The sequence below is a fragment of the Plectropomus leopardus genome, chromosome 11 (genome assembly GCF_008729295.1).
Source record: "Plectropomus leopardus isolate mb chromosome 11, YSFRI_Pleo_2.0, whole genome shotgun sequence".
Taxonomy (NCBI): domain Eukaryota; kingdom Metazoa; phylum Chordata; class Actinopteri; order Perciformes; family Serranidae; genus Plectropomus; species Plectropomus leopardus.
The window spans coordinates 23376881-23401423 of record NC_056473.1 but is presented as its reverse complement, the minus strand read 5'-3'; the positions used below and the strand labels follow the sequence as shown (position 1 = coordinate 23401423).

Here is a 24543-nt window from a genome sequence, read left to right as displayed (position 1 = left end):
TAACACTAAGTGAACAAATGACATGAGAAGCACTGTGATGATGCTGATACCTTTAAATCTCTGCCTCTGAGGACTGGAATAAAAGGCTGCTGCGTAAGACTCACACAACATGTAAAAAAAATGTTCAAATAAACTGAAGTTTCCACAAGGACCTTGAAATTAGGACAAACCCTCCCTGATGACTTGGCAGGCAGCTCACTCATGGAAGGAGGAGAGTGCTAAATCTGGATTTATGTTGTTCAACGTTGCTGCGGCGTAAGGCTCGAATAAAGCCGGAGGATACAGGGACAGAGAGCCGGCTCAAATCCAAACTGACCCACTGACAATCTAACAGAGTGCTTAATTTGGGTCGGTGGAGAATGAAAAGGTGAGTGCAGAAGCAGATTGCTGCAACCTTAGCGTGTAAAAGTTAAATTTCTCATTGCGGGGTTTTTATCTAATCACTTTAGGGTGTAAGATAAACTGTCAGGCATACAAACAAAGTGCCAAGTGACAACGGCTTGAAGGATGATTTCACCACAGAGAGGAGTTTAAGGTGCTCACCAATGGCCTGGGCCAGAGCGATGACTACATCCTGGCAAGACGTCTCCTCAGACAGGCCGCAAACGACCCGCACCACTCCGTCCACCCACACTTTGAGCTCCATCTGGGACCGAGCAGGACAGGGTGAGAGGTAAGATGGGCCTCAAAACAGATCACTTCAGCTTGGCTTCACTCAACTCAACACTGCATGGCACTGACTCTGAAAGACAAGAGCAGAGAGACATGTTAGAGGTGTGTTGATATGATTCGCGAATAATCCACAAATCTAAATTTCCTGCTGAAAGAACAGACTTTTTGTCAATGTAGAAACAACGTCGAGCTCCTGACAAAAAAGACACCAAACCACTTTTTTTCAGGCTCCACTGATGATGATGTAATCTTATCCCAGCATGTCACACAACTTGTTGCTAACCTAAACAAAACACACTGGGAGCTGTCACAAACACACACACACACACACACACACACACACACACACACACACACACACAAACACACACACACACACACACACACACACACACACACACACACACACACACACACACACACACACAGAGCTCCTTTACTTGTTAGTCATTTTTCAACAGTGCTGACGTCAAAAAATGTTCTTTGCTGACTGAGTGAATGATTGAATTGTAAATTTCGAGACCAGCAGCCGAGGGGTAGAGTATTTTGTTAAGTTCCTAGTGGTTAGTTAAGAGCCCCGGCAGTATCTTGTGGACCTGGAAGCATAAATGCCAATCTGTAACCCAATTAAACGCTCTGCTGCCCTCCTTCAAAGCCGTTATGATAGCTTACTGCCGAGGGGAACGGACAGGGAAAGTGGAGCAACTCAAGTGTGTCTATGTTTGGGAGAGGGTGTTTGTGCGGTGGTAGAAATCCACAGAAACATGGTAGGAAAGATAGAACAAATGTGTGTTGTCCGTGTGTGTTTGTGTCCCTCCGTTTGATTCCCCTCAGCAGGACCAGAACTGGGTCTCATAAGACTTCAGAGAGCAGATTAGCAGGTTGACTCACACACGTATGGGCAGCAGGTTTAACCAAAATTAATATTATTATGTTCGGTCATCCCTCCGTCTGTCTGTGCTTTTTTTTTTTTTTTTTTTTTACAGCTAAGCTTCAAAACAAGGTAATAAAATACCGCAGTGCTCATAAAAAGTGAAATGCCTCAGGCGGTGGTAGGATTATCTACAAAAGTTGGCAGAGTAAATGAAACTTTGTAGCCTAGGTGGGTTAAAGACAACTCTTCACCCAGAGTCAGACAGATGGTGTTCTCTTTCTGACTGTCTCTCCGGTTCTCAATGGGAGGTGTTTAATACTGAGCCCCACCATTATCTTGCCCCTCATTCAGTGCCTGGCTCTGCTCCACTGGCTGCCTATAGGGAGCTGCTTTGGAGGAATGCACTGACTTCATCTGCCAGCCGGAAGAATTCCTGCTTTTCTTAACAAAGCCCTCAGCCCCGCCCCTCCTCTGCCGCTGACCTGGCTGCCCCCCCACCGCCATTACTTTCTCCACTGTTTAAATGCCAAACACAAACTCTGCTGGGGAGCAACAGCCTATCTGATGTGGCAACAACATCACACAGCTCAACATGACACCACATACGGAGGGAATGATGGCACGGCTCAGAGACTGAACCCGCGGATCCAGATCACAGGAAACAAGCGGGAGATAGACACAGATGATCACATGTGGTAGAAATTCTTTTGAGTTACGTGAGCGCGGTGATTTCATCCGGGAGAGAAAGTTGATATGAAAAGGGAGTGCTTACCAAAAATCAAACACCAGAAATTTCAACACAGCTCAGATGTGGATCTTTCAGAGGGCACACAGTGTGCTGTGTCGCAATACATAATTAAGCCCAACTGGTTGAGTCACAGAGTAAGAAGACAATCATTTACTTTTGCTGTGAAGCTTTTAAAAAAAGCACAGGTGAACAGGAAGAAACATTTTACATTTTCAAGCCCCATGGAGAGGAATGCTACCTTACAGGCCAGAAACTTTCCTCTATGCACAAACATCTTCATACCTTAGAGTAAACTGAGAGAAAACTGTTTACATAGCTCAAACAGACAACTAACTCCTGAGGTTTTTGTCAAATACATGCCTGCATGTATAGGGAAATTAGGTTCCGACCTAACTGGATTTGACATCATTTCCATGCTTACAGAAGAACAAACTTGCCTCACCTAAAGGTTTCTATATCTGTCAAATACCCCTATGTACCATAACAATCTCATTAAACAAGAACACAAACATCTCCCAGAATGTCACTCTCCCATGATGCTTAGTTCTCGTCCCTCCTGGCTTGGTGAAATGTGATAATCTGCACTAACAGGAAACAAACAGGCCTGTGAGTCTCAGGTTGCTGTCTATTCTCTTTGTCACAGGCACAACAACACTGAGAACCAGACATCCGCCTGACCCAGCTCCTTTTCTCTGCGCAGCTCCGGAGTCCTGTGTCACTTCTCACTGAAATACAGATGGAGGAGAGGCACCTTTACGCTGTGTGTGAATGTAGTCTCAGAAATATGAAGCGTACCATCAACGTAGGCTCTGAACAACAGTGATAGGGGCTGATATAATGTTCAAAGTACCGCAGATGCCAAGCAGTCTGTCAATCAACACATCTGTTATCCGAAAAGAAGGGTGACGCTAGGATAAACCGTAGAATGTAGAATGTTTGGTTTCAGAGTCAACATGCAAATGCTGTGACAAACACGGCTGCCGACTGCTTTGCACGTGTTCAGAGTCACTATGTGCTTGCACCCATTCTACTCTAAGCCACTAAAGTTATTTGAAACGCATAATTTTACCCATATGACAACACTACCACACCCCACCCTTTAAGCTCAAGTCACCACCAAAACAGAAAAACACATCCCAACTCCCACCTCTACTTTCACCCAAGCCCCACCCACCCATAACAACACAAGACACAGTTTCAGTTGAAACTCTGAGCTCTGGCCTGTCACACATTTCTCTCAGGAGGAAGAAATCAAGAAAATGTATCACTATGGAGGTAAACAGCAAACTGAAGCAATCAAAACTCTCACACTCGAGGCTAAAACACAAGCACATCCACGCCCAAAAAAAAAAAAAAAGCCACTTGAGGAGCTTAAATTGAATAAATAAAATAGTCATACTGTATGATGAAAGGGGGCGAAAGAAAGACAGTAAAGAAGACAGACAGTGAGCAAATGAGACAGAGAGAATAAATGTAGGGGGGGAAACTCTGTCAGATAGACAGATAAAGAGTGGTAGAGAAAAGAGCAGTGATTGGAGCCATGTGCCATTCCCTCCTCTCCCCTCTCATCATCGCTCACCCATCCAGCTAACCCGCTTTGCGTATTTCATCACCCTGTCTGTGCCTCTGTCTGTCTCCCCTCAATGACAGCCTCCTGGCTCCTAGCTGAATTCGACTGGAGGCAGAAGTGGTTAGCATCGCAGCCCTGGGCATGATTCGGCTCGCCTGTGTGCTATCCAGTGTGAGCAATAGTGTCAGGCTGTGAATTGATGGGGCTTTTTGGACAAGCTGGGCAACAGAGAAGTGTCCGTATGCCAAAACAACAGCATTGGAGACACTCACTCTCCATCCACAATTTTTTTCACATGAGAATCCGAAAATTAGACACTTATATAGGGAAAAACACATACATGCAAGCACAACAGTACTCATGCAGCTGGACAGACACACCCTTAACCCCCTGGGCTTCCTCAGAAAAATGTTTCTTTCTCTTAGTCATGAGCAGAATTGGCAAATGTTCGGAAAAGAGTAAAGCTTATCTGAAAAAATTCCAGGCACGGTTATTAATGTACTGTAGCCTCTGAACACCTGAGCCCTCAGGCTACATGAAGAGTATGCTTACTGGGTGTGTAATGTTTGTGTGAGTGTGCACAGAACTCTGTGTCATGTTAGTGCAATGGTCAAAGGTTGAGTACGCTAGCATTCATGTACTAGCCTGTAAGTGTGTTTGCAATCAGGCATGCCATTTAGGCCTATCTTTATGGGATGCTGCTCCAGCTCAGAGTGATTACTGTGCTATCTCTGCAGCAACACAAGTCCAGGGAACAATGGCAGGAGTAAAAGGGAGAGCGTCCATCACGCACTGCTTCAGGTCTGAACCAAAGACAGATACAAGAACACACTGAAATATAACAATTAGTAGACAAACAGTTATCCCTATCAGTTTCAACAGTGAAAATAAGACCCTGGCCAGAGCTAAAGTGTACACAATGGGTTAGACATAGCTGTTAGAGGACAATGAACAGTGCTGGGAGAAGCAGTGTCCTCTGTGCCACTCTGGTCCAGGTTGGCAGAGACACACAAACAACTCAAAGAGCCAGTAACACGCTGGCACTGAGCAGCCTGGTCTCATCTGTACTGCAGAGACACTATTGTTGTCCTGGTTCCACACTCAGCAGACAGTGTTGCCTCTTTTGTGGCCCCTGGCATCGCTTGGACGTCTGCCGTGCCACGCCAGCTTTTAGTGCCGTTCTGCTGTGTCCACATGTTACCACAGATAAAACTAATAAAATGGAGAACAGACACTTTCTTTTGTCCTCCCTCGCCTCCCGTTTTGCATTCTTTATTCCTCCTCCCCCTTCTTCTTCTTCATACGGCATTTCAGCCAACAAGTGAGCCCAGTTTATGTGCTCAAAGACCAATGAGACCAAAAACAAACAGAGAAGTCCAAAACATGCCCATAGTTGAGCGTAGCACAATGATTATACATAATGGAAGAAAAATTATCCTTTTGCTTCAGTAATTAGAACAGGTTCTCTGTGGAAATCTTGTGATAAATCACATGGGCATTCTCAGTCACTGCTTCATCACACAGCAAGAAAAAATGTCTAATGCCTGCTTTTAAACTGGCTCCAAAAGTATGATACTACACACACACGCACGCACGCACGCACGCACGCACGCACGCACGCACGCACACACACACACACACACACACACACACACACACACACCTCATGTTTTACTTTTCAGGAGTTCCAACTAACTTTTATAATTTCAAAACGCATACAAACAACTTATCTGGCTGGGAGATCTATCATTGCTTATGTGACTGCTTACATTTGGCCAGAAGTATCCAGGTGGTGCTGAAAGCAACCAACTGTGTGAAAAAAGCCATCAACATCGTCATAAATGATAAGTGAGCTTTGTAAGCTCTGTAAAGCTTCCCCACATCAAGCTTCAATGAACAAGGCTTTTTAGAATTGTCGCTCTGTTTTATATTTCTCCTTCTGCTTTCTTACACCTGCACTCTTTTTAATATTTTTCATTGTAATTTGTATGGTTGTCTATTTAAAGTCACCAGTAGTTCCACAAGGTATTGTCTGACTCTTTAACATCTCATTTCAAAACATCAGACATTTTTCTAAAAGCAAAAGTTGCTTAAGGATTAACTGTACTAATTCCTATAAACAACACTTGTGCAAGCTTGGAAAAACGTTGTCCTCAGGCAAATACGGAAGATATTTGCAGAAAGGCTTTACATTACATAAAAACACTGACAGGTCTGGCCTAGCCTTATGTCTTTATCTGCTCATGATTTTCACCAAAAGCATTCCTTTCTTCTTGACAGATCTGGATGACGATCTGTCATGAAGAAAACTATGCTTTGTAAACTCTCCAAGAGCCAACAGTAGCTCCCACAACATCATAAATCCCATGAGGACGTCATTATCAGCAGGGATCCAGTGCCTGCGGTAGGAGAGCAGGGAGTGGACCACTGGGCACATGAGGAAACTAGATCGAAAATCTAAAGGTTTCTACTGGGTGTCATTAAATCCTAGTAACTTAATGTAGACATACCTGTCATGTAGGAGATGATCTGTGTTCATGGGATGCGACAAGGCAGTCAAATGTTGGAAAAATAATTAAGTCGCTGCTGGATGGTTTTGTGTGTCTAGGAGGTGTTAACAAAACATCAAACAGCAGCCTGCTCACTTTGTGGTTTGTGGAAGTTGCTCTACTTTTGAAGAGAAAACTGGGTTATGTGTGTGTTTTTGTTTATGCTGCTTAGATAACATTTAATTTGTGTGCAGGCATTAGTGTTTAAACATTTGTACAATTGTGTATTTGAACATGACAGTGACAGTGACGGTGCTGCTTCTTCTTCCTAACAGTTAAGGGCCAGGCTGCAGCAGCCTCTCCAGACACGCTGCTTGTTAATTAGACTGAACGGTTGCCTGGTTCCCTGCTAACGGAACTTCACTGAAGCTTCAACACACCTAATGAATAATGCAATTTCTCACAGCACATTAATTTGGCAAATATTTCCCGGAACAAAAATCCAAATGCTTGTGACCGACCAACTCTTTGAAAATGTCCCCCGTCCGCCTGTGTCTTTCCTCTATTGACATGCTAATGACTCAGCGCAGAGGAATCAGAAACAGCACTAATAAGCTTTAGTCGTCATACTTGCATACAGGGATCTGTCGCTGCAGCCTTCAGCCTTCTCCATTATAATGATTGGCTCGTCCAAGTGTGAAATCTCAGTGAGAGTGGATCAGCGGTTCATTAATGCAGGGGACACCTTTGCCTCTAAATCAAGGGCAAATATATGCAGCAGCACCTAGTATTTACAAGAAAACTTGCAAGTTAAAGGGTTGCAAGCTCAAATCCCAGATCAGCTGGACAAATGGACAAACAATTCAGCTCCTTGCTGCAATATCTCATGTGCAGTCACTGAACATATAAGCCGTGTAATCACTGTGAATGTAATCAATGATTAAGGAGGGTCTAAAGGTTCAGGTCGATTACTCCAGTTGATCTGAAGCAGGATTGACATGGACGTTCTGAGTCTGGCCATCACCTGTGCCCGTCACTACCACGACAGTCACACTGTGTAAAACAGCACTTAGTGTGAAATCCCAATCATCATGAATCACCAGCAGCATTCACACACACAGATGGCAACCTGGCCTTAACCAAGAGAGAAGAATTTTTTTCCTTTATTTAATTTTAATTCAAAATGCATAGAAAGTAGGTTTTGTTATTGTAACTTTGGAAATACAAAGGAACTCTGACACACTTTTGAGTATCACTGAAAGGCAATACAGTGCATTCCAATGAGCATGTGGCCACAACAGTTTATTCAGCCCTATTCATCTCACTGACTGAAACACTTACTCATACCTGGTTTGTGGTCATTTTCTTGTTCGCTACGATACCGGAAAACCGAGCCAAGTACATTTGATACCAGGAATTTGTTAGCGCTGACTCATGGATATGCCCACAGAGCCAGCAGCTAATGGTGAGAATGATAATGCAGGACTGCACATAGTCTGTGGAAGGCCGAGGAAAGCTGGCCTCATCCGACAGCTTCGATCAGGATGAGCGCTTTGGCTGCCTGCAGGCTGAGCCCTGCGAGTACAGGAGTTTGTATTGTTGGTTGAGCCAGGAAAGAAGGCTCTCTCAGACTGCTGATGGGCACCCATGTGTAATTATATACTCCCAACCTGACTCAGCAGTGCTTTGCCAGGGAAGGAGGACATCGCTCTGTTCCCAGCCAAACTCACATGTACACAGCACACACACTAGAGAATACACACATATAAGTTCTGCAGTGAGTGCATGCACACATGCATATAGTCAGACAGACATTCACTTATCGCATAGCCAAAATAACATGTTACCCAGATAGACGGCAGACAGGCTGACTCAAACTCACAGATGAGGCTTCATTCGGGACTAAAATAACACATAACTTTAAAAGTGAACCGACTAGTTTAAAAGGATGCAATTTACACCATGAGAGTGGAAATGAGTAGCCTTAAAATTGCCAACACATGCTATTTATAGTCGATCTTTTTTTTGCAGGTGCGTGTGTGGGTGCTCTGCTCTCACTTCCTTCGTGCATGTGTCATTGAGGAGTCAGGAATGCCACAGCCTCCAGTGTCACAGGTTTGAAGCTAAACTCATTAGTAATTTAAAGGTCGCTTCCATGTCTGCTCATATCAATTATTCACCCTTTTTTTGTTGTCTTTTTTTTGCCATCATACATTCTTGAAGCACAGTCCAAAATAAGGCCTCAAATTATGTGCAAGAAAATGTCAATGTTTCAATCTAAGCAGCTGAATGTCATTTCATTTAGTCCAAAGTCCTTCGACTGCAGAGTTATTGAAAGAAGGCTAATATATCGGTGACTGAGAATGGTGTTAGTCTTTCATCATACTTTAATTCCATGAAATCCATGATGCAATATAACTGTCCTTATCTGAGCTGAAGGGAAGATTGCTATTAGCATGCCAGAGGAAACAAATATCTGTGTAGCTGCAAGGAAAACATCATCTAGCAGAGCTCAAAGCCACAAAGCTACAGTCTGCCACATCATGTGCTACAGTTATATACAATACTTAAAAGAACAGTGTGTAAGATTTAGGGGTCATGCTAAAAACTCTTTATCCGACACCTCGTTGCTGAGGGGTTGCTAACTGCCAATGCAAAAAAAGAAAATGCAAATGGCTCCATCTTGAGCCAGTGTTTAGGTTGTCTATTGTAGGTTACTATAGAAACATGTGGATGTATCATGGTGATTTTGTGGAAGAGGATCCACTCCCTATGTAGATATAAACAGCTGATTCTAAGGTAAAAAAATATAAGAAGATTATTAGAAACTAAAGAAAAAATACTTATTATATTATATTCAGTTTCTGCCCATATATCCTCCTTAATCTTACACGCTGCTGCTTTAAGTTTAGTCTTAGGTAAGGCAGTTATCAATCCAGGACAGAGCAGGTGCACATTCTTGTGCAGGGTTGGAATGTTAATATTAGAAAAAAAAATATGACTCCAACAGTAAGGAAAACACTGACCCGTCTCCTGAATGAATGTCTTCACAGATGAAAGTGAAGAATTCCTCCCTGCTTCCTTCCAAGACATCAATCTGAGGTCACGGACATTACATGGCTAATACAAACCACTCACGGCTGGTTTTGATTAGATTCAACTTTGAAACTGAAAGCCAGAGTTCCCCTGCTGTGACATTCATTGAACAACCGCCAGGAAAGTTTGAAAGAAAACCACAGGCAACACGTTACGCCACTGCTAAGGTCAGCTTGCTATTATGCAAAACATCTCTTCTCACACACTCCCAATATTTACCTAGGGAGTTCCAACATACCTGGCCCTTGTAGAGAGGGATACAGGTAAACACGACCATGGAGCAAGAGATTCATCATGTGTTTGTGTTAGACCTTCAGGTAACCGATTGCAGCGTGTCAAATCCTGCTACGCACTGATAAGATGTTGTCTTTTCATTACTGTAAAGGAGATTCACTCCACAAAAATGCTGTTGTGTGTGCTGAGATATGATTTGTACCGGGAAGGGGGTGTTGAACAGAGAACCACTGTGGAATGTACAATGCGTCACCATCAAACTATGTACAACATGTTGACTTAAGTTAATAATAAAGCTTTTGCATTGTGAATACACTTCCGAACATTTCAGGTCACACTGCTCACCTGTGAGTAACCTTTACAGTCATATTCTGAATAAACAACTTTTCATACAAAGAAAAAGAGGGAAACGTATTAGAACAGAGACTGGGGCGGAGATACGAAGTTCATGCAAAAACAGAATTAACTCTCAGACATGAGGAAGTAAAAATATCTCATAAGTGAACATGTATAAGGACGAGCAAAAGGGACAGATACCAAAGGTGGTCAGGCAGAATGCAACGTCTCCCGACAGGCATCAATGTGATATTTCAGAGTAAATTATTTTATGAAAGAATAAATGTGCAGAGGCTCACTATAAAAAGAATTATAGCATAGCGCCAAGAAACTGAATTATATTGGGGTGTTTAATGTGTTGGGAATAGAATAAAACCATGTTGAGGATGATGTTGATGCAACTATGGCAGGATATTGTTGACATTTTCAAACTCTAACGCCATAGCATACCAGGGTTTTACACACATTATTTATGCTTGTCTGCCACAATTAAAAGATCTGCTGTCATTAATAGATTTTCTACTTTTGGAGCTGGGCCGTCCATAAGGAGTGCTGCTGAAATATATATACAATTCATTCACGCACCTCTCAGAGCGCAGGGAGTACTTTGGGCACAGATGGAGCAGCAGAACATCAGGCGCATTACATGTGAAACTTTAAGATTCATGCTGCTGGGTCTAAAAGTTAGCATTTACTCCCAGCTGCTCCTCTCATCCATCTATCTGATCTTATCAGCTCCAAACAGATCGACAGATCAATTATCCATCCCGTGAAAAAAAAAACTCATTGAGTGCTCCCCCTGCAATGTGATGATTAAAAAAAAACAAACTATCTTACTTTGAGAAAAACGTTTTACAACATTTTGCACAAGCAGCCACATAAGAACAATCCCTAGATAAAATAGTATTTTTTTTTAAATTTCAGATTTAAAAAATGAGTAAACGTGACAAAAAAATCTAACCAGCAGTTCAATACAGCTAGTTTTTTTTTATACGCAATGCTTGGTCCACACAAAAAGTATTGAGCATTGAGAGCCAGCCAAAAATGTACCAACATAAAATATACAGAAAGTAAAGGGTGGAATCTGTTCGTGTTGCATTTGGATCACAAGACATAGGGTGGGCCTCAACAAGCCTGATTTATAGTCTGATGGGGAGGTGTCACACACGACTCCCTGTCATTACTCTGAGGAGGAGCAACCATCACGCCTATCAGAGCAGTGTGTGTGAGTGTGTGCGTGTGTGTGTGTGTGTGTGTGTGTGTGTGTGTGTGTGTGTGTGTGGACAGTCAGGATGAGTAAGGAAAAGGTAAGAGCGTAGGGTGCAGATTTATAGCTGATTCCCAGTATCCTAGGAGCACCTCTTGGGACCAAGACGGTATATCTGTCTGAGGTGCCAGAAAGCTGCCTTTCACCTCTCTGACTAAAGATCACCGGGGTGATCTTTGGCTTGGATACACATGCTTATACACACAGCTTTATACTGACAAGGCAGCTGTTGTTGAGTTTACATATGAGAGATAAGTCGGCTACTCCTTCGGAAACGACAAGGGGGGGGGGGGGGGGGGGGGTGATGAAGGAGAGGCTGGACAAGACAGCACAAAGAAGAGTGTTTGTAAAGAGGGGAATATTCAACAGCAGGCAGACAGACACGAACACCAAGTCTGAAATATGTAAAAATGAAACTGAACAATTACTGTGGTCTGTTTCGTAAAGATGACAACTGAGGCCTTTCATGTGGATCCTGTTACCACTTTGCAATGTAAAACCTGGAGCACTTCATGTTCTACATTTGAGAAAGATTTAGATATTATTCTGCCAAGGCGCCTAGGCAACACAGTAAACCTGCATGCTGGAGCAGGGCCCAGGTCTGACACAAACACTGCACCTTAAACCGCAAAGAAGCTGGTAACCTGATGCTGAGAGTACGTCTTATCTGCTCATCTCTATGGATGAGAAAAGTGTCCGCTTTGGTCTCTTTGTCAGTGGGTTGAGGGAAGCATGGCAGTCTAACATATACACTCATATGCACATCAAGTGGTACAGATTCAGCTGTGAAAGACAGAGCTTTGGATATATCAGTAAATGCTTAAGAACTGATGGAAACACGATGATGCGTATGTGACAGTTTGCTGGGATTTGTAGGTCACAGGCTCACCTACTTTTTCTCATTTAGGGTTATTACCTCCGCCAAGGAGGTCATATTTTTGGTGCCATTAGTGCATTTGACTGTCTGTTTGTTTGACGGGATGACGGGATAAACTACCGTCGCGATTTTCATGAAACCTGGTGGAGGGGTGTGGCGTGATCCAAGAAAGAACCCATTAAATTTTGGACCACATCCGAATCATGAGCCGGATACACAAATTATCTTTCACTTTCGTTAACCTTGCAATAAATTAATACAGCTCTTACCTCAGACTTCAGAAGCAAACATAGAGGTGGCTGAGCCGAAATGTTTGCTAGCAACAGTGCTGTTAGAGATAACAGTGTCAATGGTGGTTACTTCACACTGAGGCAACCTTGGGGGTAACTGGAAGGTGGGTCTTACTCTTCCACATCAGCACTGTCCCATCAGTGGGTCAGGATGGTGTAATCAGCAGTACTGGCCAGCATTTGACTTTTGCAGAGGTCTGTGGTCTCCGAGTGTCCCTCTAGTTCGGTAAGAGCTTTTGAGACATTTAACATTTTTATAATGTGTTGTTTTTTTTCCAAATCATAGACATAAAGTTGTTAAAGAGACTCTAAAAGATTTATTATTCATAACTATTATTCAATATATCCTTGTTAAACAAATATGTAAAATTATTGCAGCCCCTTTTTTCAACCAGCATTACTGCTTTTGTGCGCTTCTGCTCGACGCTGTGCGTTTGTGTACCAGCAGCTTCTATCCTCCCATTTGCTTGTTGTTTCGCTTCTAATGTGCTTGATCAAACACATCTACATTCAATGACAGGTCTAACGTCAAGGCTCCCGGAGTGACAGACGAGTCTGTCAAATCCACCTGCCTCTCTCCTCTCCTGTCTGTTGATTTAGTATCTCTGAGCCAAGAGGCAGACATTTTCTCTTTCTTGCTGGCGTCTTGACCCCCCTCCTGGCCCTGTCCGGGGCCCTTGGCTGAGGCACCATGTTATTTACTGCCCAGAGAGCTCTGTGTGCAGAGAGTCAACACAGCATGGCTGGTTGAGCAAGGGAGCAACCTGCTGCTCACTCTCTCTCACACACACACACATCCACAGCAGATGCGCACAAACACACACACGCAGTCACATGACCGTCCCCAGAGGCTGGCAGAGATGTTTACCCGCACTACAATCACTACACACGGTAGAATTGAGAGCTATGGACAGAGAGACAAACAGACACAGACGTCCATAACCACAGCAACTATAACCTGCCAGCCGTTTCAAGCTGTTATAACAAAAAAGAAAATGTGAAGCTATGGGTTTGATGACGTGACAAACGCCCATGAAGGCTACAGAAAGTTCACCATGACGGGACACGACAGCTTCACTCAGGTGAACTTTACAGTCAGCTGGACTCATTTAGGAACACATCCTTAGGTGAACTGAGCTCTGTAAGGTAATTCTGAGAGGAGTTGTGTTAATCTGACCTCATACCTGTCATCCATGTTGGATGAATGAAGAGAGATTCAGGCTAAGGACGTGCACGCTGCTCAAAACTACTTCAACAACATTCCCTAAAAGGGCTGACTGAAGGCAAAAACAAGTACAATGGCTTGCAGTTGGCAACAAACTATTCCCTTAGGGAGATATTTCTAAAACCTCCAGCTGAGATCAAAAGACATGCACACTCCTTTCTGATCAGTCCAGAACTTTTTGCAGTTTCACAACACAAAAATACGTGTTTTAAGTGCTCTTGAAAGGTCTATGTCTTAAGATCTAAAAGCAGTGAAATTCCTTCTCCAAATCCCCTCCTTCCTCTCGGTAATTATAGCCTCCCAGCTGACAAAGTACAGGTCTGTTGTGTTTGTCTTTGCCTCCTCGGATACAACAGGTGAAGTAAGGCCTGTGTATGCTGGGCTGGATGCCAGTCTCTTTCTGGTTCTGTTTCCCATTTGCATAATATCCTTCCTGGGACAACAAAAAACACCTGGGGAGTGCAGGAAGAATGGTCCTATTTCTTAAAAAAACGTGCTGTCCAGAAAATCTCACAAGAAGGATATTTTCTTTGCATCACTGGTAATTTTTAACCTTGTACAACATTCTGAGTACAGCATCCTGCACACGAAAAACAGAATGTTCCCCTTCATGAAATCCTGTGGGAAAAGTCTGCCATAGTAAACTTGGTGAGATGATTTATTTAGAGAAATACAAATGATTTGATAAATTGAAAAACTGGGTTGACTTTGGATTAGAAATAAGGGTGTGAGGGAGAATGAGGGAGCAGGGTGTGAGGGATGTGAATGTGATGCAAGGAGGACTGGGATCAATCTTTTATCACTGCAGTGTGCTTTCATCCCTAATGGATCCGACATGAGCAGAGCACAGCACTACCTTCCGTCACATTGCACAGGCAGGGGAAGGACGCACGGAAAGAACAAGAGGGAGCGAGAGAGGTAAACTGAGCAACACGTGAGAAAGGAAGACTAAGGGGGGAGAAAGTACGCTCAAACCGCCTTCCCGAAAATAATTGCAACCCCAAACATGCAAACATATTATTTCCGCAGACATGCTGTCATAGAGTTTCCAATTACCTCTGGCCCTGAGTGCATCTGCAGGAGTTGGGGAAAAACACTTCTGATAAGGAGGGCGAGAAATTAAGTCACTTCACAGCATGAAGAATGACTTTGAAAATTCCCATCAAGAATCCCAAGAGATATCTCAGTGTGCATGGGTGGACTTGCCTTCCTTGCCATGCGAGCTGAGTGACAGACAGGCACACTGACATGCAGACAGACAGACAGACAGACTACTCTAGAAGAAGAGGAGAGTCCATCTGTGTATTCGAGCAGTGAAAGAGCAGTAAAAATAACATTGCGGAGAACAAGGCACGACGACTCTCAGAGGACACTCTGCTCTCTCCATGCTGAACAGGCTCATTCATGTGATAGAAAATAAGAAATATCTAGGCAGTGAGAGAGACACAAAAGAGAAGGAGAGAGCAAAGAAGTGCTAACTAAACAAGGCTGGGAAGAAAGTTGAAAGTTTTATAATGCGTTCAGACTGCTGGCAGCCACATCATTATCCTGCCATCTGATAGTTGCTTTAAGTAGAATATCTTCAGTGCTTCAAAGAGAGGAGACATTTAGCGGTGCATTATATCACCATTTTTTAGCTCTGTCCATCAAGTAACTGAAGCAAACATGCTCAACTTTCCAGGTTTTAATGGTTTCAGGTAATAAATATACTTGACTTAAGACTGCTGGTTTCTCAGCGAGTGAGTCAATATCAGCAACTGACGCAGTTAAATATGCAAAGGTCGACTTGGACTAATGCCTCTCTTCCACTGCATGGTTCAGCTTGACTCAGCTCACTTTTGGTACCAGATCCTTCTCTCTATTGTGTTTTCCACATCAAATAGTACCCCTTAATCTAGGTGGGATCCTCAGCTTCCCACAAAAACAAAAACATTGCTGTCACTATTAACAGTAGCTCAGCAATTTAAAAATGACAGGTTTGTGCACAGTGTGTGGTGTCACTAGTGACGATTCTCTCTGACCAATCTGTGGTCTGCAGTGTTTTAACTTCACCCTCTAGTATCTGCTCAGCTCGCTTGGACTTGACTGAGGTGGTACCAAAAAAGTGTCAGGTACCAGGTACTACCCACAACTTTTGCTGACAGAATACCAAAAAGAGCAAGTAGAGTAGAGCCATGCTGTGCTGTGCCATGCAGTGGAGATACAGCTTAAAGGGGAACTATGCTCATTTTCAAAATTAATTTCAATTTATTGCTATGTTCAACAAATATATGCAGAAATTAACAACAACCTCCCAGTTCCAAAAACTAGAGTGTAAAGTCTAGAGCTGCTCCACAGACAATGAAATGGGAAAGATGTTCAAGATGAGAGATTGAGCTTTCCTGGGCCATGGATATAACGTACTGGAATTCTTGATTTTCGTGATGTTTCTTTTTGAACAAACGTTACCAAGTGCAGGTACATAACTGAAAAAGACAGAAAAAGTACAGTCAAATGGGATTACCAGTACTAAAAAAAAATTAATAGGAGTCAAGTTAAAGCTTTGATATATGCTTGAGTCAGAGTTGGTTCTTTTCCGTACAACCATTTATCACAATGACATTATCTCTCTGGAACCAAGTTCAACGTGTGAATCACATAAACAGAGATAACACATGAGGTATAAACTGTGTAACTCCCACAGTCAGTCAGGAACAAAAATAATCACTTCCCAGGGGGGTGAGGGGTTTCCAATCGATGGCTCTGATTGGATAACAACTACAGCCTGCTAATGAGCTCCAAGTTCCACTATCTGACACATACCACGCTGGCAAATGTTAAATAAGATGCTAGCCATGCATAACGATGAGTCAATGTTTAGATAGGCTTAGAGTGGTTTGGTGCATTAGTGTTGGCATTTGAGATGTGCAGCATGTTAACAGTTAAATGAGATAGGAACATGCAGCGAGTGAGCTGAACTCTACCCGTGCCCTCCATAAATTAATCTTTAATTCTTCAGTGGTAAAAGGAGCAGCCTCTGTGACAGGAGACCAGTGCTTGAGACAGTCTGCACTGGCCTCATAGTTCCAACACACTTGCACACAAAATCGTGCAAATAGAGGCTGGCTCTCTGACTCACACTGGGAGTACTCCAAAAACACACACATACACACAAAATACACAAAAAAGTGGAAAAAACACGAGTGGGAGTTTCACCCAAACAGGTTTGAGTCCTTTTGTTTCATACTTGGGTGGCGGGTCTTGTGTCAACAGGTACATGTAATGAGACAGTTCAGCTCCCTGAAGACATAACACGAGATTCTCTTTGTTGCTCTGCCACTCACAAAAAATACAAACACACAAGCTATTAATAATAATAGCTGTCTTCACACACATGTTAGAACATACGGCAAAGCCACAGACAGATTGGCTGACTTCAGAGAAACTTCACGAAGCTGACATCCAAACAGGCAAGGACACATTTAAACAATCCCCAAAATGAGCTCTAACACTCACCGACTGAGAGGATCTCCTCCTTCTCTTCTGTGTCTTTATGTCCTCTGTGTGTTTTTGATTCTTTCAGTCTCCTTTCCTCTCTCAGGGGAAAATCCTTTACTTCAGACAGAGCAGCAGAGCCGGTTGTGCGGCTGGTGTGTGAGGCAACGAGTGAGTCTGTGTGTGTGTGAGAGAGAGGTATGCGAGTCCAGAGTCCGCAGGTCAGAGGCAGTCGGACGCTTTCGCTGAGAGATTTAAAAGGATGTCGCGGCTCCTCCGCTCTATCTTACTGCCTTGCTTGCTGCCTGAGGAATGCACTTCTCCTGGGTGTCCTCACCACAGCCAAGATCTGAGAGACTGCCAGGCTTCTCTCTCTCACTCTGTCTACACCCCTCCTCCTTCTCTCTGTCTCTCACCCACACAGAAACACACCCTCCCAGTCACTCCTCTCTCACTCTCTCTCTCTCTCTCTCTCTCTCTCTCTCTCTCCCCACCCTTTCTTGCTGTGCTGACAGATCAGGTACCTCCCCTTTTCAGGTATTTGAAAGCTGGTTTTATGCTTTGCCATTTTCTCTCTGTATCAGTTTTCTCTGATTCTTTATGCGTTCTACATTCCTCACGACACATGAGGCTGCTTGTGAGAAAGCTCAGCAATAAGAGCCGAATACACTTCAAACTCTTTGCATGCATGTGTAATTACATATGAGTCTCTACTGTTTGTACAATGTATAACCTGAGGCATTAGACATCCACCCTCTGGCCTCCAGTCACATGAACAGCTGATTACACAAATGAGCCTGTCAGGTGATTTTCTTCCTTTTCCTGGAATGAGGTCATAGTCCGGCAGACCAGGTGCAATTGGAGAGTCTGCGTGTGTGTTTGTGTGAGTTGGACAACGCCCTGTGGGAAAATGAGCGCATGCGGCAACCAAAATCTGACCACCCTGGTCCAGAGAGCAACACATGTACAAAACAAAACCTTATCAGGTATTACTAATCAACATTTATTTATGAAACAATGCCACAATCCTAAACTTTCTATCTCCACAGCCACCTGTACCAAACACAAACACAGAGCTAAGACATTCATGACCAACAGGTCAAGCAGAATGTGTGGGAGCCCCTCACCATGAGCCGACCCCCTTTGTTTTTTTGCTCTTGTCACCTCTCCTCTCTCTATCATCAAATTTCCCTAAATCTGACATTTGAACCATTATTAGCCTGTTTTGTCTTTTCTCCTTTACCATCCCCCCTTCACCTGAAACTAAAGACTGGCCACTGAAAATAGACCTGATACCAAGCACACCTCCTAAATGTAAAAAAACAAAAACAAATCAGACTGTACTGTCACTCAAGATGGAAAACAGAATCATTTGGACTTAGACAAAGCATACAGTAAAAACCTATTACCCTGCAGACTATGTACATATGATAATAGTAAAATCATATGAATAAGCATACTGCAAAGCCACGCCTGCTGTTATCAGCTGTTACTGTAAGATTACAGTGTATCCGCCACTGTTGGTGTACAAAATGACCGTGTTCATGGGGTTAAAAAAAAAAAAAAGATAAGACTTTAAAAGTTACAGGTATGTTTAATTGGGTTATTAACTTTTCTTCCACAAGACATTTGATATATTAACATTCTCTCCACCTTCAAAACCAGTTTGAAAACACATTTTCAAGCTGGCATATTCGGTCTGATTTTATGGTGACACACACATCTTGATTTGCATTGATGATGATTATTTTATAACGATTTTATACCTAGTTCTTCTGACAATGATTTTGTCAAATTGTTCTATTTACTTATTACTGTATATTAATGAATATTTGACTTTATAAACCAAGGATGCATTGCCGCTTGTGTTTAACTGTGTCTTCTAAGGTGCACTTGAGTGATTTGAAAGGTGCCTATAAATAAAATGTATTATCATTGTTGTTGTAGTTCCTAAGATGATACTAAGATCAGTATTTCACAATTATATATATATATATATATATATATATATATATATATAATATATATATATATATATGAGTGTGTGTGTTTAAAATACATAAAACTATATATAACAAATATATATAAAACTTGAATAACACCTTTCTATTCTTCCACTACATAAATACATGCTTCTACATTAAAAATCACATTCATCCATCCACACAACCAGTTATCGCAGTTATATCTTTGGCACTCCAATACATACTCCATTACCAATATATTTGTGATAAGCCAAAATTGGCCCATATATCAGGCAGGTTGTTATTTTAACCCAAAATTTACACGTCTTGCTGGTCCAGTTATTATCCTTTCTGCAAACATGGATAGGTAATTACTACTTAAATTCTTTTTTTCCTTTTGTAAGCTGAGGACATTTGATAATAAATGAAACAAATGCTTAACACATAATGATTTAGAATTCAGTGGCAAAAAGGGCCCAGGAAGGGAATTCAAAAAGTTAAAAAAAAATAGTCAGACAAAAGTCAAAAGGTATCAAGATACCAGTTTCAGAGGCCATCAGAGTATTTACTGCATAAACCCATTGTAGCTATGATTCAGCAGCAGCAGGCCATCCACAATACCTACTTCATCCTTGTGTTTACTTTGCCTGTATCTGACATCAGATTGTATTCTGATCTGACTAATGAGGACATGCAGTCACAGTGCTTAATAACCAGTGTGCACATTGTATAAAGCAGATGTTCCAAAAATAGACGTCTTGGATTAATTACATTAATTTGATGAATTAAATCATGCAAACAAAAGACCACTGTGAAGAATGCCGCAGCTTTTAACCAGGCTGAGTCACAAAGGCCCATCGAGAGTGCGTTCACATCCATGAGAACCGTTTCACCGTTCTGCCCATAAAGCAAAGCTTTTGGCACATCTAAGAGTTGTGTTGTCTGACAAATCACTTGTACCACACTCTGGAATAAAAGTATGTGTGGGGGAGCCTCCTGAGGCATTGCTTAGGTACTCATGGCCACAGTGAGAAGAGGCTGAGGTGCCAAAAGAAGTGAAATTTTAAAAGCAGTGGAGATTTAAGTACACTTCATGGATCTTGACAGACTATTTCCCTTCATAGGTCATGTGCTTGTCCATCTTCAGACCCACACAAAGTTCATTTGAGGACTATTTTTTTTGTAAAACGTAACTAATCAATGGTTAACAGGCAGCAAGTCCTCCTTACCAGTTTGAGTCTGACAATAGAAAGATCACAGGGCTAAAATCAGGGTGGTGGGTGAAGGTATTGTAATGTGATGTGGAGAATTATCAGTCCAAAGCCTCCCAGACTTCTCTGACACCTTCCAGGCATTCCTCAGGGCACCTCCCTCTGCTGTGCCTCCCTCATCCCACCCTCCCCTGTCAAACCCCACATATCATCCCTCTTTTTCTGCGTGACTCAAACATTCTTGCAACCCCCTTTCCTCCCCCTCCTCCTCCTCCTCCTCCTACCCTCCCTCTGCATTCAGCAATGAAAGCTAAAGAAAACAAAGACGAGGTCCAAAAAGCTTTAAAACATGCGCTTTCAGGAAAAATCCTCCCCAATTTTGTACTTCTGTACCATTTATCCCCATTGCACAAAGGCTGAAAATGCACTCAACTACATACGCTGAATAGCTATTTGACTGCTTTCAATCACCACCTACTACTAAGTTAATACCTCGACAACTCATAGTTGGTATAAATTTGTCCAAAGAGTGGTGAGCCAGCCATAACTCAGCTCAGACAAGACAGGAAGATGGCTCTCAGGCTGAGGAATGGACTGGTTGGGTCTGGCAGCAGTTCAATAGGTTCTGTGGAGGGGAGCAGAGTGAGGGGAATACATGCTGATAGTGTCTTTGTTGGCCATTATTCACGAAGAGTGAATAGCATTAAGTTGCTGCCATGGCTCACCCTTTCCCGTCTTCCCTGTTGAAACCCCCCACCTCTTCTTCTCTCTCTATTTATTCAGCCTTTCACTACAAACAGCCTCCAACAGGTGGACAACAGGTCAGTCAAGACTAAAGTCTGGAGAGTGAATGGAATGAGAGCAGACAACATTCGCTCTATTTTCAGAAGCCCAAACAAGTTACAAAATCCTGAACTTTGGTTGACGTCGATTTTCATATTCATGGTAAGCGACGCAAGGTAGTAATGTTCTGTTTTTGCCAAACATGCCTAAGTATAGCATTGCTGTCTCATTATGGTCAGACCAGCGCTGTTACTCCAGGAGTGTAGCTATGTCTTGTGTATCATTATGACAAGCAAGATGGCTTTCGCCAGCGAAGGTAATTGCACTGTTGAGACATAAATATAGTGCATCCCACACACCGATCGGACAAAGACTTTTGTTTTCTTCCCAGAAAACCTGGCTCAGAAGATGATTCATGTTTTGGAAGCAAATGCATATCACTATATCATCTCTGTACAAACAACAGCTGTATTGAAAATACATTGCTGAGGTGAATCGGAGGACAAACAGATGACAGGAGTACAAAGTGAAAATGACAGGAGGAGAGTGTCAGTTGGATCAGCATATACACTGCTGATAAACAAACTTTGCATTCCTCCAAACACAGGATAGACAGGAAGACAGAAAAAAATACCTTTGCCTTTTTTTTCTCTCTGAGCACTCTTTAGGTCGCACTAACGAAGCACATAAGAGAATCTCAGTTGGCTTTTAGCAGTTTCCAAGTTGTCAGGACTTTGGCCGCCCTCCGGCGCGACCCTTTCTATTCCTTTTTTATTTAAAACCAGTCCAGACTGGCTCAGGACTATCACCATTCAAAAACACTTAAACCTCTCACATGGCCTCGTGTTGCATTTATTGACGGGCTATGTGAAAAGCTATTTTTATGGTAGAAATAAATTTGTACCTATATCATGAGCTGTTACATCGTTCTTCAATGCTATCAAGTGGTCATGCTGGAAGTAGCTCACTAGTGCCTCAGAATGTCTCCTCTCCTTCCTTCATCCCCTCTAGCAAAGCCAGTTTGTTTCCATTCAAGCTCTAGATGTATAGTCATTCTCTGTCTCTTGAGATAAAGCTGTACCATTAGCGTCACACTGTGCTGCTCGGTGCTGTTCTTATCAGTAAATGGAAATAGGCTACAGCCGGCCTGATTGGCACTATGAGAAAGCTGTGACTGTTGTAGGGCCCTCGACTTTTCATTCATACACAAAGTTCGATGAAATGTTGACGATGGGCCTTTCGTTGGTCCTTGTATCTTTCCATGTAAGAAATGCAAGTGAGCCAGGGGGACAACAAAAAAGTCAAGTTAGTTTGGCTGTTAGGCTGGTGAAGGGGCCAGTGGGAAAAAAAATGTTGGACAATATAAATCAGGCATGTCCAAAGTCCAGCCACAGCCAGCAGTTTGTCTTTCAAAATATACTATGTGGTCCACCTGCTTAATCAAGCAAGATCAAGCATCTTTCCATTCCGCAGGACCTGCATACAGTATGTAGATCTGCACCAAGTAGGAACTATGTAGGCAGGACTGATGTTTTTCCAGAAACAAATGAATGGTTACTTATCAGCAGACGATTCCTGCTGGGTATCAGAAAAGGCCACTGCAAATAAAGTGTAAAGTTGACAGTGAGTGCCGCTGCTTTCAGGAGCGGTGGAATTTTGAATACCTTTGATAAAACAGTTGTGTTCGTGTCATTTGTATGTGATTTTTTTTTTAAAGTCATATAAATTGAGGTGATTTCACATTCAAAAAAGTTTGGACACCCCTGCTGTAAACTGAGGATATCTCAGGAGAAGGGAGGATCCAACCCAAGGGCAACAACCCAGGTCATCGCACACCATGTGCACTCAGAGAGCAAGGAAACAAAAAGTGGACAAGATGAGGTATTGGCTTGTGTGGGGGTTGAAACTGCTGATTTGATGATGATCTCAGTAAAAGCAAAAGCTGGCGGAGGGGAGCACTGGATGCACAGGAAATGCTGTGACATGGGGGGGCTACCAGGTGGGAGCAGGTCAGGGGTCGGAGGTGAACAAAAGCTTTATAAGCCCCACACAGAGCGAGGGAGAGGCCCCCGGACGCACCCACTGACGCCCAGTCTGTCTGTCTACATGCCTCCGCCTGTAGTTTGTTTGTCTGACAATGTTTTCTTACATGCGTTTGTCGAGTCTAAATGCTTTTCTATTTGTCCTCCGTATATACTAAGATGTCTCCCTCACTTTTCTGTCCATTTATTCAAAACACTGTTTATAATACTGGTCTATTCCACTCAGTGTCTGGGGGGGGCTATCCCAACACCTGCAGGAAAAACAGCAGTTAAAAGGTTTCGCTGTGACAAGCCTGTCATCTCTTTCCTTCAATGGCTTTACTGGATCAAAGGAAAGCTGTAGCTGTGTTGTAGTAAGAAAGTCTTTTGTAGCTACAATTATGACCTATAAACACACACAAATGGAGAAATGTATGCATGCACGCGCACACACAAACGGACATGATGACAGCACTGCATAATGGAGTTCTCTAATCATACCATTCTAACAACAGACATTTCAGATTGAAGCAGAGGATATATGCAAAACGGTTCACCGGAACTTCAAGTACAGACACTTGAAGACCTGTTGAATTTTAACGAGGCCGGTGAGACTGCCATCATCATCTTCATCAGGGTGGTAGAGGGTGGGAGTGTGTACTGAAGTGGGCATGTGCATGAGACCGAATTAATGATGTATGTGTCGGTGGATATGCCAGATTACTAATCAGCGCTTAGACAAAGGCCATATGTGTGCAAGTCTGTGCATCTCACCCACGTATTCTCCTCCATGTCTGCGTAAAACCCTATCAGCAGGAATGTTAGGATTGTCGGGTCAGCAGTGGTGACATCATGGCAACCCGTCGGAAGCAACAACAAGGCCTCAGCGCCAGTTTTCTCCTGGTTGCATCAGCTATGAGATACCAGGACTGGTGGATCAATGACACACGCTCCAACCCTGCTTCCTGCTTGCTTTATGAGTCCTCAAACTTTCAATGCAGACAGGCGATTGTTATGTCTAAAACACCCTATTTATGAAAAATGTTTGATTTTCACACCACTTCAACGTACAGTTTTAAATCAAATCGGTATGCTTGCACGTAACAAGAGACTTGAAATGGTCTTAAGTTGTCTCTTTCATTTGAACAAGCCCTGATGCATGACCTCACACAAAACATGGGCTTCAGAGAGCCTGCAGACTCTTCACCTGCTTCAGGTGCTCTAAGGTCAACAAGCCTGACACAAATGGTTTTATTCTTTACAGAGACAAGAGTACAGCCTGAGGGGAGGCTAACTTAAAGATGAAAAGTATTCATAGGGATTACTGAAGCCCTTGCAGCTTTTTACATTGTGTGGTTTTATAATATGCATTATATTTTCAGCAGCAAAAACCAACTAACCTAACCAGCCCA

The 24543-nt window shown here is 42.9% G+C and overlaps 1 protein-coding gene across 3 annotated transcripts in view; it reads right to left on the bottom strand.

The window, feature by feature from the left end:
• rassf7a (Ras association domain family member 7a) overlaps window positions 1-24543 on the bottom strand; it is a 37964-nt gene that overhangs the window by 7109 nt on the left and 6312 nt on the right. For 2 of the 3 annotated variants that reach the window (XM_042496713.1, XM_042496712.1), the window contains exon 3: window positions 544-742. In XM_042496713.1, the coding sequence (XP_042352647.1) occupies window positions 544-646 (103 nt within the window). In that variant the 5' untranslated portion in view covers window positions 647-742. Of the gene's footprint in view, window positions 1-543; window positions 743-17173; window positions 17552-24543 lie in introns of those variants that run through there. The other variant, XM_042496711.1, reaches the window with a different exon arrangement.